The 19,124-nt window shown below is 42.3% G+C and overlaps 1 protein-coding gene across 1 annotated transcript in view; it reads left to right on the forward strand.

The window, feature by feature from the left end:
* The window catches only part of tenm2a (teneurin transmembrane protein 2a), a 223,040-nt gene that overhangs the window by 176,776 nt on the left and 27,140 nt on the right, over window positions 1–19,124 (forward strand). Inside the window, 7 exon segments of the mRNA XM_030144885.1 lie at window positions 9,449–9,571; window positions 11,001–11,206; window positions 11,881–12,076; window positions 14,294–14,395; window positions 14,855–15,049; window positions 16,448–16,648; window positions 18,226–18,411. Of these exon segments, the coding sequence (XP_030000745.1) occupies window positions 9,449–9,571; window positions 11,001–11,206; window positions 11,881–12,076; window positions 14,294–14,395; window positions 14,855–15,049; window positions 16,448–16,648; window positions 18,226–18,411 (1,209 nt within the window).

Consider the following 19,124-nt stretch of genomic DNA (forward strand, 5'->3'; position numbering starts at 1 on the left):
GTTCACTGCTCATAAGGGGGATTTTGTAGTTCCTTGTTTGTGTGTTGTGTATGTCGGTGTGTGTTGTGTATGTTGGTGTTTGTGTGTGTGTGTGTGAGAGAGAGAGAGAGCCCAGTGCTCACATGGGGGATTGTGCAGAGCACCCAGAGCCATGCAGCGTGAAGAGGACCCCTCTGAGGCGTCCGCCCAGGAGCCCACTCATAAATTACACCCGGACACATGTGCCTGAACAGCACTTTTCTTTTTGTGCATTTGTGCTTGAGTGTGAATACTCTTTTCTTACTACCTATGAGAAGTGTGCATGTGTGCGTGTGTGCGTGTGTGCGTGTGTGTGTGTGTGTGTTGTGTGTGTGCCTGACTGTGTGGCCGTAAGGGTGCGCCAGGCCTTCAAACACCTTTCTTTTTTTCTTTCTTGTTTCTCCAAGACCATAAATAAAGCTTCTGAAATTGCTCGACAATCTTCCAGAAACACACACATACACATACAGACCGAGAACCTTTTAGAAAGGCAGGACTCAGCATGCTACAAGAGCATGGCAGACGATATCTCTTTGAAGCATATTCAGTATGTCACACTGTTAGAATTGAGCCATGGTAGAGATAAAGTCACACATGCACATAGAAAGTAGAAAAACAAACATCTGTGACTTTGTTTGTCTGTGCATATCTGGGCCTGTATGTATGATTGTGTGATTAATAATTTATTTATATGTGACTAAGCAGCTGTATTTTCAGTTAAAATGTTTGGCTCCCAACTCCAGCCAAGTACTGCACCCTCTTTACATGTGAAGGAATGACTGAACGGATGGAAGGAGGAGGATAAACGAGAATGCTTGTTCTTCATTCCCCAGGCATCTTGTTTGCTTGCTCCGCATGGAGCACCAGAGCCAAAGGAGAGGTGGTTGCTAGGATACAGGTGAATGGTTGGCATACAGGAGGGAAGACAGGTCCGTCATTGTGAACGGCAACCTGGAGAGGGTGAGATAGAGGAAGGCAAAGGGAGATGGAAAAGAGAAAGGGGTGGAATTGAGTTGGAGCAGAGAGGGCAGAGGGGAAGGAGTAAGATGCGTCACTGTCAGCATGTAGCCAGAACTTAAAGGGGAGAGAAACAGAGGATAGATGACTGAAGAAACGGAGGAGAGGAGGGCAGAGGCTGATATGTCAGTGTCGGCACCATGAGGGATGAAAGTGCAGGACTGGGAGGGAAACGGGAAAGGAGTGAGGTCTGTTGTTTGCTCTGCTGAGAAAAGAGAGGGAGATGACAGGGAGGAGGAGCAGGAGTGACAAGACAGCCAGGTGTGGAGAGGAGAAACTGAGAGGAGGCAGAAGGAGGAGAGATGAAGGAGAGTGTGGCCTCCTGAGGTTCTGTCACCTGGAATATCTGTGGGATTAATGTCTCCTAATTGATCACACAAGCAGCGAGCAGAGGGAGTGTGACAGAGAGAGGACAGAGGGAGACTCCAGCAGCAAGGTGACAATGAAAGAAGTAAGGAAGGCTAAAACGAGCTATCTGTTTTGACCTGTCCCGACATCTAAGTCGTACAGAGGATTGAAAATGTATGGAAAAGAAAAAATGAGATAGGAATGAAAGATACATGAAAGATCGAGGACATGCCGGATTAGTCTTGTCCAGGTGGACTGTTTTCACAAACACGCTCAGACACAGCTGTGCCCTTGACTGCAATGAGTAAACTTGCTAGCGGGCGCTTGTGTCACCTTTGCAGGGGTGTTGTGTGTGATTGTGTGAGTGCGTGTGATGGCTGAATTTGTCGGGCACAGTGGCGTACTCCACATGGTATCATCACCACTGATGAATGAGAGTGCGCGCACACATTTTCACACATGCACGCTCCCTCAGACACAATGTATTTTTAGTCACACTCTCAGCTCGCTTGTCTGTTGATTAAACAGACTCACACACTCACACAGACACACACACACTGTCATCAAGTGTGACCTTCATGCCTGCAAGCCGACCACTCTCCATCCATCACTGCCGTCTCACTGTTTCAGACTGATCACAATCGCTTACTGCCTATTCCTTCTAGTTAGAAGGGCCTCACCACAGTGCAGTCATATCACTGTTCACTGAAACAGTACAATACCAATGATTTACTTCAGTTTGTTAATTAATAAATGGCTTTTTATAAAATATAGACTGTTGGGAACATTATCTTAGGTTACAGAATATTAGTTACCCTGTTAAAATGCAATAAGCAATGAACCTTTGTATTACTTCATTATAGTGATGCAACTTTCACTCTTTGTTTAATTTCCTAATAAACTGGACAATAAAAGTGAAATTCCTGAAAACATCAATTTTAATCAAAGTGTAAACATCACAACAGTCCTCAAGTAATTACTGCCAAAACATTTATTAAAAAATCTTCAGTGCAACTTGAGTAAACCAAAAAAAAAAAAAAAAAAAAAAATTACAAATATGTAGCTCACGTTCCACACTCTTGTCCAACAGCATTGCCACCCGCCTTGGCAAGTTCAGTTGGTTGCAGCCAGGCATGGCAGATTCGGGTTGCTTAGAGCAGTCCACACTGATTTGATTGGCAGACGAGAAGCGGTGTGAATTCAAAGAAGAGCATCAATAAAAACAACACTCATAATTCAAGCACAAAATGCCAAATAAAGGGAGCACGTGTATATGTCCTTTTAGCTTTGCTGACCCCGCATAGTCGGGAAATATGCCAAAAGAAGCCACTTCTGTAGATCTGAAAGATGCATGCAATACGATGAATTCCATTAGCTTTTTACCAGTGTAGCCCCTTTGTAATCAACCATTTGTATTAGAACCTGAAATTAAATTCCATTAGTTAGAATAACAGGATATAATTACATTTATTTTGTATTTTATTTACATAATGCAATTGTGTGTAAATAGTTGTCCCCATACTAAACTGAACTGAAGTTGATTTTAGCCTTTTTTTTTCTAGCTTTTGTTCCGTTCTGTGAGAAGATCATCACAGTAAATACTCACAGGAACCTAGTGCTCTCTTTGGTTTGTCAAACTTTTCTGAACATCTGCTTTCAGTGTTCTTTGCATTGCTTAGGTAAGTTTCACAGAGCAACCCAAAGCTGTGTAGTTTTTGAAAAATACTTGTGTTAAAGTTGAAAGTTAAAGTTTTAATTCCTGTGTTATTAATCAACTCTTAAATTGTTAGTGTTTTTTTTTTATTATTATTAAGCCCTTGAAGGTGTCTGCTTGAGTTGTGTAGGACCTGCAGATCTGACAAAGTGGCCGCTTTCCAAACCGAGCTCCTTGACCCCAAAGTCCCCTCTCACTCGGCATGTGGCTTCCCTTCTGCTGATCCAAGATGGAGCAGCTAGAGGTCAGGATGTGTCGCTCATGCCAATGTGGGTGTGTGTGCCCATATATATTATGTGTGTGCGTGCTAGCATGTGTGCGGAGGTGAAGGCGCAGTTGGGCATATGGTGAATGCAAGAACCTGGGCTCCAGGATCAGACGTGGAGCGTGTGTCCATAGCAGCAGGGCCTGTCGTACTGATAAAGGTTAGGTTCTTACCACACGCTGCCAGTCCAGGAAAAGGGCAGGGCATGGCTAGGACCAGGCACAAGGTGCTATACCATCTGCACCAGAGGGATAAATGGGTCAGGTAATACAAAGCAGGGTTCACATTTCTCAGGCAGAACATGGTGGTAACATAAATGTTTATCCTTTTTATCCTTCTGCTTTTGTATCTGGAGGTTCTGTACGTGCTTTGGAAATAATGTTTTAGAACATTTTATACCGGTGTGTGTGTGTAGAACTTCAAGAACTGTATTTCAATTGTGTTTTTTTTTTTATTTACGTGACTTTTTTACCTGTTCTTTACTACATCCCAGAGGAAATACTGCACTTTTTACTTGTCCCTGTCCAGTGAATAACATGCATCTCTGAATGTGTTGATTTTGAATAAACTGAAGGTTGAAGTGTTGTGTTATATATTGAGGAAATCCTCATCTTTCTCAAGTAGAAAAACAATTTAAAATCTTTTTGGATTTGCTGAAAAATGCATTGTCACCAAGCTAAAAACAGCCCTGTTTTTCTGAGCTTTTGAAAAGTTGACTTTAGAGTTACAGAGCTCTCACAGGACAGTAACACTACAGTGATTATCTTATAGAATATGACACTGTAGATTTAACAGCCTAACAGTTTATAAAGTAGTTAAATTGAGCTTAACCTTAAATATCTACAGTGATGAAATTAACATGTACATTAACACAGTAGTGAAATTAATTAAAATGTAAAAAATGTCATTTTAAAACACTGAGAGGGACCATTTTATTCCACAATGACTACTTTTCCTTTTCAAAGTTGAGCTACATTTTGCTGATAATATTAACATACCTTCACTTAAGTAACTTTAATTCACAGTGGGGTATGTTCAAAGTGTCATGTTAGTAATTTTACTTCCATTTATTCATTTTCTGAACTGCTTAGTCCGCATGAGGATCAAGGAGGATGCCGGATCCTATCCCTGTTACCTATGGGTGAGGGTGGGATACACCCTGGATGTGCTGCAGGTTCACCACAGGCCTGACAAATTCAGATGAAGAACCATTCACACTCATACTTTTACTTCAGTCTTTAAATCTTCCTCTACTGATGAACCCAGGACATTCTGAATATGCAGTCATTGCTGAGCTGCATTCATACTGTCTGTGTATAAGCTGGAGTCGCTCATTTATTTCCTCATTCATTTATTCATTAGTCCAGGTCTTATCTGGACCCAATCGTTAGTCCAATTAGGCCCACGGTGCTTAACTAGTCCTGTGTTCGAAATAGGAGATGGATGAAGGCAAAGTGAAGAATCACTGTCCTTTCTTCTCTCCCTCGTCTCTCATATTCTTGCAGTTAGTCTGTCATCTGGCCTCCAAAACGTACTCTTCCTCTGCCATTCTTCCTCACTCTCCTTCTCTCTCTCTCTCTCTCTCACTCTCTCTCTCTCTCTCTCTCTCTCTCTCTGATCTGTGATAAGATAGCATAGTTCCTCATATCCTGTTTCTAATACAGATCGATGAGAGGGAAAGGACCGAGGTAGGATGGGATGAGATGAGGCAGAGTGGGTTGATGTGGAGAAGAGAAGGCATGAAGGTGTGGGGAGGGGGGGTCAGGGTAGAGATATCTGAAGAGGAAATTAGGATTCAGAAAAGAGGACATCACTCTGATTCACATCTCTTTTCATTTAGCCCATCACACAGTCATGCACGTGTGTGTGTGTGTGTGTGTGCACGCTCAGCTGCATATGCATCGAGCCGCCTCTATATTTCAGTGCCAATAAGGAAGCCATTTCTGCTGTGTGATTGAGTGAGTTGCCGTTTCTCTCTGCTAGACACTGTTTTGCAGGTAGGAGCTGTGAGCGACTCATATAACCTTTTGTGTTGCAGTCAATTACAGTTCAGTTGCATCAGCTGGGTGAGGAGGTCCCGTCGGGGGTTGCAGTGTGTGCCCGCGTGCATGCCAGTGCGTGCACTTGTTGTTAATACTATGCAATTTTAAGCATGCACACACAGTTACAGACACTCAGAGGCAGACAAATGCCTCTCATTGTATATAACCCACCCGAGGGCAACAGCCAACCACAGCATCTATCCTGTCTATGTGAAACTCTAAATGATCTGAGAGAAAAGGGTGCTTTATTTATAGACTATAGGCTTAAGTGGATATTGTGTGGTAAATTCTAATAACTGAACTGGCCTGAATATTGAGAACCTGAAGCGGTGCGCTATTCTTTTCTCACTCTCTCCATATATTAGCACTGCACCCCTGTGCCGCAGAGACAGAGAGAAAGGTGCGAGTGATGGAGGAAAAAAATAGACAAGGTGTGCCTTCTCAGGTGGCTCTTTTTGTGCATACTTTTCCGGACAACAAAATAGCTACCAGCTCAATATAATGATTGCCTTGGAAATGGGGAGGGGGTCTAAAGGTACAAAGGCAGCCAGAATGCTTCCTAAACCAATTAGCAGCCGGCCGAGGACGGGGGGCTGGTCTCAGCTACAATTACAGCCCTAATTGAGGTCAGAGTTGTTAATTTAGTGGTGAATTAGAACAGTTAATATGCATTTATCTGGATGGCCAGGGGAGATGGCAAAGAAAAGTGTGTTGCCTAAAGTGCATGCATGAGCCTGTGTATATGTGCATCTGTGGTCTTTGTGTAATTTTACTTGTACTGCAAGAGATTACATACCTAAACACGCAAGAGGCCATTTTCTGCCTTTGGTGCAATTAGAAGCAGAGCAATTGGTTCAATGGGAAGTGCTGCCATATGAACAGGCAATGATAAGGTTGAGTTGAAATGGAATGGGTGAGAGACATAGGAAGCGAGCGTAGCAAAAAAAAAGAGAGAGTTGGAACATGTTCCAGAGAACAGAATGATGATGATACAATATTTTCCAGTCAGGGGACACTCAGTGCACACTGCCACAAAGTCACCTTTCTCCATCTCTTTTGCCTCTCATGCAGAAATCCATTTACACCCTTTAACTCTAAAACATATAAATATTTCTCTAAACACACACAGCTTACACGTAAAAATTGCATTTCTGTCTGATTGCCTCTGTTGTGAACCACTTACTAACCAAGGATGAATCACAGCCACCTTTTCGTACCCAACCATTCAATGAATAACGGGCCACTCATCCCTTAAATCTTTCCTCTCTACTTGCCATCTTCCTCCCAATGCCATTTTCCTCATTTCATCCGTAGGGGCCCTTATTCATTTCTTCCTCTCTTCTCTGCAGCATCATCTGTAGCCTGTTTTCCTGCTCCTTTTTCCTCCTCAGGGGTTTTATATGTTCTTTAATATTCTCTCTGTTCTTGCTGTCCTCCAGTATTCTCTCTGTTCCTCTCTATTCGTCTTCTTCACTGCTGAGGTTTGAAAATGGTGCGCCGTTTCTGCTAGATCTTCTGACCATTGGCCCCCTCGAGCCTAGCCACCACCACCACCTTCTTCTTTTCATCTTCCTCATCCCTCTGTCCATTAGTCCGGTCCTTCCTTCTTCTCTGTCACAGGATCATGTGTGCTGCAGCCTCAGATGCTGTCTTCTGCAGATGATACTGGCAAGCACTTTGCCTGTCTGAATTATGCATCGAGATTACATAAAAACCTCATGAAGCAACTGATCTATTTTTAATCCAAGTCATTTGCTTGTTAAACCTGCTTCTCTGTGATCTTTTCGCGTGTCAGTGCATGTGTGTTTTTCACTGTGTCTGTTAAAATGAACATGAATGTGGAAAAAGACAGATTTAAAAAGAACACACCTAAAAAGTCAGACTGTCTTTCTTGTTCTTCCTTTGTCTGTCAGTTGAATTCATTTCATAGGCTTTATTGGCATGGCATTTAATACAGCGTTGCACTGCAGCTTGAAAACAGTAATTACTACAATTATGATCCGAAAAGAAACTGCTTAAAATTATGGCAACAAAAAGCTAAATACATCAATTTCAGTACTTTTGGCTAAAATTACAAGTGTTGTGAAAATGAGGGATGGGCTAGTTAAAGAAAAATAATAATGAGCGTCTGTCTTTGTCTCTGTCTTTCTTTGTCTCTCTGTCCTGCTCTGTGTCTTGCTGTAAAGAAACCTGTTGACAAAGCATTGCGTTTGGCTTTTGTACTCTGTGGCAAAGGAGTAAGAGTGCCATCTATTGGTCAGGTCACAGCAGCCACTAGCAGGAAAAAAACAGAAAAGAGAAAGCCCCAACTCGCAGACACATACACACAAATGAACAGACATGCACAATAAGCTGACTATAGGGCTGTCTGATGTGTTCTTGGGGATGACCTAGATTGAGAGCGGCGTCACAATAGACTCACTATTGCTTACTGTCTCCAGCTGATTCAATAGGTAATCTTTCCATCGACTGCTCCCCACGATACCATCTATGCGTGTGCGTGCGGCTGCATGTGTGCGTGGATGCATGTCTGCATTATCTATGAGGAAGGACAGGACGAGATAAGAAGAAAAGAACGAAGAAAAGAGGGGAATTGAAGGAAAAGATAGAAAGGGAATGAAGGTCAGAGAGATGAGAGAGCAGAGGGCAAGAGGTGGATATAAGAGAAAGGAGACTGAACAAGGGGGGGGGGGACTGTAGTGTGTCAGCTTCTCTCCCTCCCACTCTGTTTCACTTGTTCTCTCCCCCACTACCACCCTCCCCTCCCTATGACAGCACAGGCAAGGCAGCAGCCGAGGTGTCAGCGCTTTCCTTTGACCAGGAGCAAGGGAGGGGAGAAAAGATGGAAAGGGAAAAGAAAAAAATTGAAAAAACAAAGAAAGGAAAAGAGAGAGAGAGAGATGGTACATCGAGGGTGAGAATGAGTCTGCCCCGGCAGCAAATCCGAAAGCTGCAGTGTATTTTCTTGCAACTTTTATACCCATCCCTATGTGTGCACACCCAGGGCATGAGGAGATAGAATTTGACAAGAGAGAAATTGATTCCCAGGCTTCAGATGCAGGTGTTATAGGTTTTCATGGTGGAGCTAAGACCAGTGCTTAGAGACATGAAATAACACCTACATAATGCATTGTACACAATCACGCATCCATGCATTGTGCATTCTGGAAGCTGCACAATGATATATTATGTTTTTTCTATAACATTTTAAATATTCATACAAGCATAGAAGACTTTACTGAAGCAACAGGAGAGAATTATTTAAACAATCACAAAAGAAATCTATTTTATCATTCCTGTACAATACTATGTTATTTCCTCTTTTTTTACCACTCTGGTTTTATTTATTTCTTTTTTTGCATTTTATTTCCTCTCTCTGGTTGTTGGGGGAGGAGATGCTTGGCAACAGGATAAGGAGGAAAGCGACACGGGGAGAGTAAAGAGCTGACAAAGTGAAGAGCGAACACACTGGAGCAGTTTTCATACCGCAAGCACACAATAGACAACACAACAGAGGACAAAAGAAGAGAGGGGGAAGGAGAGTCATAGTGCGATCTCTTCAGAGAACAATCTGTCACCTGTTTTCTGTGAGATGGTGTAAAGGCTTCCAAATAAAAAAATAAAACAAAAACAGTAGAAGCTGTCAGGTTCAAAGGATGTTCTGAGAGGTTTACGTTTAAGACAGAGAAAGCACAAGGATGACAGATCTTTATGGTTTTTAATTGTGTGTTTTGTAAGCTTCGCCTCCAATTTTGTGCTGTAGGTTACCTGCCTCTTTGTTAACAGTCGTTTTGATTGATGCAGACTAAAACAGTACAAAAGCAACGTTCAATAAAAGGTGCGGTGGTTGCTACATAAATGACAGATCAGACTCAGAGGGTTGGCCTCCTCCATTGCAATGACTTGATGAGCTTTCAGGTGTAGTTTTTTTTTTTTTTTTTAAATGTTATCCCTGACTTGTAGACAGTTCACTTCTCAAGTCATGTGTTCTCTCAACCTCACCTCTATCCCTCCTCTCCTGTCTCTCCATCCCTTTGCATACAGCGATCAACTTGCTGGGTTTGACATGGCAACTGAAGCCATCCGACGGCCCTGTGTTAAACAACGGACTGGGAGCTGGCTTGCCTGTCAACAGTGATGTGGCCACGCTGCCCTCTGGAGGTAGAGGTATGAGCTACAGCACACGCACAGTAATGCACATACTTTAGTTGACTAAACTAGAATTTAGAAATTATCCTCTTTTCTCTGTATTTTCTCAAATATTGTATATAGAATATATTATATTTGCATTTTCTATTTAAAACAGTCTTTTAACATTCATCAGTCACTGGCAACTGGTTGTATTTCAGCCACATATTGAGCACACACACCAGAACATGCTCCCTTTAAAATGGAGTGTAATACATATACTTCCTCTACAAGCCTAAAGTTCCATGAAAAGATTGGAAGTTAAAGGGTTAATTTGTTACTGCAGTCAACGCCACAAGTCCTGCCAACATATAAAACATGCTCACCGAATGTACATAAAATCATGAATCCTTAAAATAATCCACAAAAATGAGGCTATTACAACTAAACCAAATCAATATATTTCAGAGCAGAGATTTATGCTCTCAGTCAAAACAAGCTGGCTTAGGGCAGAGAGCCGCAGTCTGGCTGGAAAAGTCGGAAAGTATTGAAAGACAGGCCAACACATTGGGATTCGTTAAAACAAAACAAATATAGAATATAGAAGGTCACGCTCATCCTTTAAACCTTTTAAATTCTGTTTGGGCTGTGTAACATACTAAAATACTCTAATAGATTTTTTTTGCACCCAAACTGGCTCACACCAACTAAAATATTTTCATAATTCATGACGCAGCACTCGCTGTTCTATCAGTATGCGCTGTTTAACCACTCTGCTGACTTGTGTCGAGCTAGGTTTATCGTCTCAGTCAGCAGCGAGGTAAAACACCATCTCCTCCCCACCCCTCTTCCACCCCCTTTCTCTTTTAAGGCCCCTGTGTGGTTTTCTATCTATTCTTCTTTCACTGGCTCGATCTCGTTCTGTAACTCACACAGCATGTACTATAGGTACGTGTGGGCTGCTGCTCTCTGTCTGTTTTCTGTATTAATGAGAGGACTGTTGTGCTGTGTTTCCCAGCCGTCTAGGCTAGATGCGGCTGTTGTTCCTCTCATTGTTACTTTTATTTTCTTCACTATTCTACACACAAATACACACACAGTCAGTCTTTTGCCGTTCCGATACCAACACTCTGCCGTTAGAAGACTGACCTGATTGCAGGATGCTGTGTGTACGTGCCAATCTGACCTCCAGTTCTATCAGCCGGGGATCATTTTAGTCCAGCCAACAAAGTCCACACTGTTGCAAGATTTGATACACAAACCGTATTTGAATTCTGCATGATCCAACTCATTTTAACTTGAACTGTGGGAAAATAGTTTGCAGAGTTAATGGTGCTCGTCCTTTACAATTCACTGACCATGAATTTTATAGCAGACTATTTCCAGTAAACTGTGATGATTAACTATTGACTCTTACAATCAATGCTTATAATCACAAATTATGCAGTTTCTTTTCCCCTGGCTCCAGGTCCATGGGCAGGCCGCAACAGCAGCATAGACACGGGCAGCATTGAGGTCGGAAGGCGGGTGACCCAAGAAGTCCCTCCAGGAGTATTTTGGAGGTCCCTGCTCCACCTCAGCCAACCCCAATTCCTGAAGTTCAACATCTCCCTGGGCAAGGACGCTCTGTTTGGAGTGTACATTCGTAAAGGCCTGCCTCCCTCACATGCACAGGTAAGATCTGAAACCATGTTAAAGCTGCTGCTGTCATTTAATCACTACTTTAACGCTCTTGTGGTAGGGGGCTAATCATAGTTATCATTTACAATTCATTAGTATGTATCTGTGTCTTGTGATCATCCTAATTAGTCCCTTGTATGGAGAATGCATTAAAAATACTTGCTTATGTCATGGGACACCTTTAAATTCATTTGTGATTCATTGTGGGAGTTGTTTGAAAAAACTCATTTAGGCTTAGATTTACACTTAATTAAATTTCACAGTAATGTAACTTTTACTGCCTCTTATTAATTAGAAACTACTCAATTAACAGCAGATTTGATTTGTAGAACAGGATAATTGCATCTTGATAACCGTTTCAGTGCCTGACCTGACTTTCGCTCAGAGAAGCGATGAAGTTATAGCTATACCATGCTCCAGTAAAAAATATTTTCCTCTGTGTTTCCAAGAGAATGAAACCACAAAGATCTCTCTGTTGAATTGTCCATGCTTCCTTGAGAATTTTCAGCTATACCTACTTCCCTTTATCTTTTAATCTCCCTGCATATACATCTATGGGTCATTTTTCAAAGTCTTGAAAGTGCCACCCCAGCATTTCTGGCTGAATCATAGATTTCATAGTCTCACTTCTGCTTCAATTCAAAAATGTCTCCTTCTTCACACTGCAGTATGACTACATGGAGCGCCTGGATGGTAAGGAGAAGTGGAGCGTCGTGGAGTCTCCACGGGAGAGGAGGAGCATCCAAACTGTGGTCCTCAATGAGGCAGTGTTCGTCCAGTACCTGGATGCTGGTGCCTGGCACTTGGCCTTCTACAACGATGGTCGGGAGAGGGAGACCGTTTCCTTCAGCACAAACATCATGGGTAAGAGCGATTCAGCTACTTATAGCTCTGTCTGGGCAGGGGATGAGGAAAAAAGAGCTGCATGGGGAGGCAAGCATGAAACAAGCACCAAACTTATAAAGATGGTATGAAAAAGGGAGAATATGTCATTCACTTCTACTGACACTTAAATTAAGTGCTTCTGGAAGTACACTTCCTCTGAGGAAATTTGTGCTCCCAGAAGCGCTCTAATTTATATATAGATAATTACATAAAAAATAAGTGAAAATAAGTATTTGTGTGGATCTTTGTTGAATCCATTTACATATATATGTAGGTTCCCATACCACTGCAGACGTCTTGCCATCTTGTGTCAAATTTTCTAGATCTGCCGCTGTTCAGAGCATACAAAAAGTTTCAAAAGTAGCATATGCAAAACATTGCCACTAGCAACAAAACTACAGCAACATTGTTAAGGAGGAAAGTTTTCCTCTACCCCTTCGTACTGAGTAAAAGAGCCACTAACATCTTGTTTTTGTCTGCAGTATGATAGGGTAAAATGGGCACTCATTCCCGTGTTGAATGCACTTGTGTATCACATCTACAGTATATATCACCTCAAAGCTCTAAGTGGCAGTGATAGAAACATGACATCCAGGTGTACCCGCTATTTTTCACCCTTTTTCCAACACGATGGTATGACATGCATCATCACCCATAAGTTCCATCTGCTTCTGGTCAAGTAACACTTGAAAAGCATTCAGTTGGATTTGAAAAAGGGACTGCAGTAAAAGAAATAAAACTATCACCACTGTGACATTGTCACTGGGCTCCCTGGTGCTATCTACTGTTCAGTTTTCCAACATGTTCATTATATCAAATGTGAAACACTTCTAACAAAAGAAAGGCATCTGCTGGCAGTAGGAAACATTTCTATATTTTTATCAGCTTTATGACATTAAAAAATACAGATATATAGTTATGTGCTAGTTTTTGGTGTAAAAACAGTGTCAGTGAGATTGAAAAAATGTAGGCTATGTTTGGCAGAACTTAGGAATATAAGTGTGCATTGAAACACAAAATATAACCTATACTATCGTCAGCTCATCAGTATCATCAGTAAGTGTGATATTTTTGTGGTTATGTGTGTATGAAGAGTGTAAAAATCAGTCTGCTTTCAAACGGCTTTGTTTTGTTTAGATATAAATACAAATAAAATGCCGTAAATCCAAGGAAACTGGATGGTTTATGGTTCTGAAACAGCAACCTAAATAATTTCAATTGTGTTGGAGGCACAAGTGTGAGAACAAGGGGGATGGATAGAAAGAGTCAAGAAGAGTAAAGAATCCTTCACTGTCAATATCTGGCGGTAGAGCTTTCAGCAGTAGGAGTGGAGAAAAGGAGAGGCAGAGGCGGCGAGGACAGAATTAGAGTGAGTATTGAGAGGGGGAGCCGGAGGAAAGACATAATGGTGGGGCAAAGCCAGAATGCAGTGAAGTGGAGTGAAGGATAGGAGGAGGAGCTGAAGAGGGGAGTGAAAGAGAGGGGTGGCATTAGGGTAAGAGGGAGACAAGGGGGCTGTAGTTTGGGGGAAATGGCTGAGGAGAAAAAGAGGGTGGAAGCCAAGCGGTCTGAATAGGGTGAGTAATTCTCTGATAGAATGAAAGCTGGAACAAGCAACGACCCTCTTCCTTCCCACCAAACTGTTTCCCTCTCATAAGTGGATTGAGTGGCACTAAAAGGTGGATAGAGCAACGATGTCTCGTATTCATACAGGATAGAGGCTGAGTAAAATCTGCCCAGTTACACGCAAAAAATACACCTGAATGTAGTATTAATGACCTTGGTGGGTGAAGAGAAAACAGCCAAAATGATTGGAGGGAGATGCAACTGTGGAAAACCATGAAAGTACAGAGGGCAAATGAGGTGATAAAGCAACAGAAAGGTTTGAGAATGTTAGTGAAAGCACAGGAATATTTTTTTCCTCTTAGTGTACACTAGCAAATGGGTAATGAATACTCCATTGACGAATCATTGATTCATATTTCTTTCTCCGCACGTTATATAGAATGCAGTGAAAAAGGAATTTTACTCTTGATGTCTGTGTGACTGTGAGACTCGGAGCGCCTTCACTCAATCTGTAGGATCTTTAAGAATGAATAGTGCCAATGATTTAATCGAATGCTTTGATGCTTGCCATCAAACTCTCTCACCCTCCCCTTTTTTTTCTCCCTCTGTCTCACTTTGTCTTCTTCACAGATTCAGTGCAAGAGTGCCCGCGCAATTGCCATGGTAACGGAGAGTGTAATTCTGGTGTGTGCCACTGCTTCCCAGGATTCCACGGCATGGACTGCTCCAAAGGTATTAGCTTATTATGGATGTGTTTCTCCTGTCAGAAATGCTGCCTGTTTCCTGTCGTCTAATTAGACAAGCAGACTCATTTCAGCTCAGTGAGAACAGCACAAACTAGAGTGGATTAAGAGCAGTAAGATGGCGCGTGGCCTTAGGTGGAGTCGAGATGAGATGACTGATGATGAATGGCAGTTCCCCTAGCTAGTGGCTCCCCGGCATTGTGCTCACCTGGGATAGACAGCTTTGATGAATAGTTTAGTTACCTCTGCCTGTAATTACTCTTCATGTCATCACCACTCTCCAGCACCTTAACCACTCTATTCACCCTGCTGCAAGGTGAAGTAGTGGCAGGGATGGGCAGGTGTGAGTGGGTGGACAATGTGGCTTTGAAAATCTCTAAAAAACCTTGATAATTCTGTAAATTTTTTTCACAAAGTTTAATCATTCCTCTTTATTCTGTTTCTCCAGCGGCATGCCCAGTACTGTGCAGCGGCAATGGCCAATACGACAAGGGCTCCTGTGTGTGTTACAGTGGCTGGAAAGGACCTGAATGTGATGTGCCCATCACACAATGCATCGACCCACTTTGCAGCGGCCACGGCACATGCACTGATGGCAACTGTGTGTGTTCTATCGGCTACAAAGGACAGAACTGTGCAGAGGGTAAGAGGAGACAGGGTTAATGCTGTAGGGACTGGTGATGATTGATGATTTAACGTGCATCAGTGATTTTTGTCAGCCTGTCGTGTGTATATGAGGTCCACGTGATTATTTTTAAAAGAAACAAATGTTTGCAAGCACATCACACACATCTAAAAGCATGCACTCCTCATAAAACTCCAGCTAGACAGCTCATCACAGCATAATCTTAGCGTGAGTGAGTGTCACTTGGCTCCATATATATATGTATAGATGAGGTATGATACTGCAGCCAAACACATCAGAGATTTTATTAAGGGATGAAATCGCTTCTATTGATCTTTGTTAAGAAGGATCAGTGGCACATTCTTAGGTCATCAAAAAGACAGGAAGTGAAAGAGAGGACTAAAACAGGTAGGAGATGAAGGAGGAGTCAGGGCAGAGCGGTGAGAGGTGAATATGTATGAAGAAGGAAAGAATATGAAAAGGAAGAAAAAGCAGAGCCAAAGGGGAAGATGAAGAGAGGAAAGGGAAGACAAAGGGAAGAGAGGAAGAGAGTGACAGACAGCAGAAGTCAAGATACAGGGCCAGTGAACAAGGTCAGCGTTTTCTACTACTCTCATCCAATTTTTTTTCCTCCTCTGGTCTCAAATCTGATATTCATCACAGAGGAGTCCCTCAAACAATTTACCTGGAGTGCCAGCGACATGAAAATCGATAACTGTGATCCGCCGTTTCTGCCAGGCAAACAGAAATGGAGGGCTGAGGTTATGTGCGAACGTGTGTTTGCGTGAATTTGTGCATGTGTGTGTGTGTGTGTGTGTGTGTGTGTGTGTGTGTGTGTGTGTGTGTGAAAGGGTGCGGCAGGGTCAATCATGTCTGAGGAGGAGGAGGGGTGAGAGAGGTGTCAGACAAAGAGGACATGAGAGAGAGAGAGAGAGAGAGAGAGAAAGAGAAAAAGAGTGAACAGAGCAATGAGGAGAGGCCAGAGGAGGGGTGGGTGGGCACTTTGCCGGGAGGAGGTAATTTGTCAAATTGGTTTTCACTCACTGCTCAGACTCAGAGCTGCCTGTCAACCTGGCAGACTGACAGTGTCAGATTCTCCCTCGTGTATTAGCATATACGTGCGTACACACAAATGCATACACACACGCTCACACTGAATAATGTGTCAGCAAGGCTCCGTGCTCATTCAGAGAGGAGCTCGACTATTAAAGAGGCAGCTATTCATTTCTATGTGTCTTAATTACTTTAGTAATGTATCTTGTGATATTTTATTTTATTTCATTATCTTTTTCTTTGAACACAAATATGTCCCCTGACTCTCTACTAATAACATCTCTTCATATATGACATCTTCTTGTTTGTGTTCATTTCGCTTCCCTGTGGTTTTCATATCGGTGTATGTCTGGCTTAATGCAGTGGATTGCTTGGACCCGACATGCTCCAACAATGGCATCTGCGTGAATGGGGAGTGCCACTGTAAGCCAGGATGGGGAGGACTCCACTGCGAACTGCCCAGGGCCCAGTGCCCAGACCAGTGCCACGGCCATGGAGCATTTATACCAGACACTGGCTTGTGCAGCTGCGACCCTAACTGGATGGGGCCCGACTGTTCTATGGGTAAGGACAGCTATAAACGTCTGCTCCATCGGTAGTACTTCACTTGCTTCAGGGTATGAAAGATGCTGAATATCACTGAATAAGGCCATTGTCACAACATATTTTTTAGTCCCTTAGGATACATGGCTAATTAGTTTACTATTTTATTTCATACTGTTCTGGTTTTCGAACTGTGCTAGGATGAAACCTAAAAAAACACAAACAACAGAAGTTGGTCAGAAATAGAATACAGCAAATGTTGTAGTATCTGTGCCAAACCTGACCGAGCAGTAACAGCATAGTTTAAAACAGTTTTTTTATGTGCAGGCTATAAAAAAATCATTTTTCTCAATGGACCAGCAGTGGAAGTATGGTTATAACAGCTCTACAGGTTGTCATGACAGTGCTCCAAACTAAAATGAGCAAGGCCAGATGATGATATTTATATGACATATTTCTAAGTAACATGAAAATGCAGTATAAGAGTAATTTTTAGAAAAGCAGCTGTAATTTTACAAAGAGATTCTTAAAAATAAAAAGTGAATTCCATATATTTCTGATGCTACATAAGCACATGAATTTTGCTACAACAGGAAAATAAAGGGTATGTGGAATCACCTGTGCACAAGGCCCTTAATTCCAAGCTACACCACTCAGAGGTGTAGCAATTTTACAGTGCCGCCTGTAAAAGTTCTTGGGTTCATGCTGAAATTCCCCTTAAAATAAAATACTCATTCGTACAGTTCTTTATCTCAGTAAAATAAAGCTAAGAGTGAAGGCATGAGACGGTACCAGCCTCAAAACACTTCGCATTTCAGGATAAAAAAAAAAACAAAAAAACAACAGAACTCCAGCATTTGTTATGAGAGAAGCAATGCTTAACTTTAATAAAGACAGCATTGTTCCACGCGGCAGGATCCCTCAGCAAGAGTGTATCAAAACATCTGTACGTATTACAATCCCTGCACACCGGGGGTCTCTAACACATGAGCTCAATTGTCACATCTCACCACATGCACCATCAGCGCCTGAAACGTCTAAGCCTCCAAACTGAGTGTAATGAAGACACAGGAAATAAACCCAGTCTGTGTCTTTGCAGCTAGACTCACTGATTTTAATTGAAGGTGTATGACAGAGATGTGTGTTTATTGAATTGTATTTTATTGTTTCATTTTGCTTTGTAGTCACTGGCCATTTTAATTTTCTTCTTGCTGTTGCCAGTGCCTTTAATGTGTGTTTTCCAAAACCACAGAAATGTCATAAACAGTTGTATTAAACCAGAAATAAATACATTTAAAAAATAGAAATGTCACTGCTAATTTATGTTTATGATAGATTGTCAACATGGATCAGTAGGATCCAGTTATTCTACTCAGTAAGTTCTGAGAAATGAAAGATTTTACAAGTCTACAGTGGATATCGCCACTGTTTTAAGTGCATTTCAGCACCGTGTAATTTCTGTCTGCTTGACATTGAATTAAAGCATGAACAACATCATACATGAATCTTCTGACCTGGAAAACACTACACCACAGAATATATCACCATGTCTACACATCACATAAATCATGCTTACATTCTTGTGTGCTTTCCTGCAGAGGTTTGCTCCGTTGATTGTGGGACCCATGGAGTGTGTATGGGCGGGGCCTGTCGCTGTGAGGAGGGCTGGACCGGTGCAGGCTGCGACCAGCGTGTGTGTAATCCACTCTGCATCAAACATGGAACCTGCAAGGACGGGAAGTGCCAGTGTCACCAGGGCTGGAATGGAGAGCACTGCACCATTGGTAAGAACCGCTGTGTCGGTGTGAGGAGTGGGTATGGGTGTTTGTGTGTATGTTTTTCTGCTTGTCAACACGTGGGTGTGCACAAAAACACCAGCACTCACTCAAACTAAAGTGGTAGCTCTTTTCCACTTTGTTAGAGGAATATGGAAATGAGAAATTGAGGCACAGGGAGGACCTTGGGGAGCTGAAGAGGGGGGCTGATGTAGGAGCCAGACGAATAAAAGGAAGAGGAGCAAACTTGTTAAAAGTGGGGTGAGACGATTACAAAAGAGCAGGGTTTAGCCGATTTTAGGTCGCCTCTTAAGTGCAGACCCCAGGAGTTTTTTTCTTTTCTTTCTGGTTTTTTTTTTGGTCTTTGAAACACCAAAGTTATGTGATGAAAGGTAAAACTCTTTACCTCACTGTGATCAAAAATATCTCTCACATTGTTTGTGTGTGTGCGTGCATGTGTGTGTTTGTAAATTCTTGTGTCAGTCAATCACTGTCTCATGTTAAGTGTCACTTTGGATGGATGAGTGCCAGTTCTCCTTGATTCACCCACAGTGCTTTGAGACCCAAAGTCTCATTTCCCTGTCACCACAAGCACACACAGAAGAACACAGACATGCACATATATCAACACATATACGTATACACGCACCAACACATACATATGCACAGGGGAATAACAGTTTATGATCTCCCCATTTCCCCCATTAGAAAGTAGGGCAGCT

The sequence above is a fragment of the Sphaeramia orbicularis genome, chromosome 10 (assembly GCF_902148855.1).
Source record: "Sphaeramia orbicularis chromosome 10, fSphaOr1.1, whole genome shotgun sequence".
In the NCBI taxonomy this organism is placed as follows: domain Eukaryota; kingdom Metazoa; phylum Chordata; class Actinopteri; order Kurtiformes; family Apogonidae; genus Sphaeramia; species Sphaeramia orbicularis.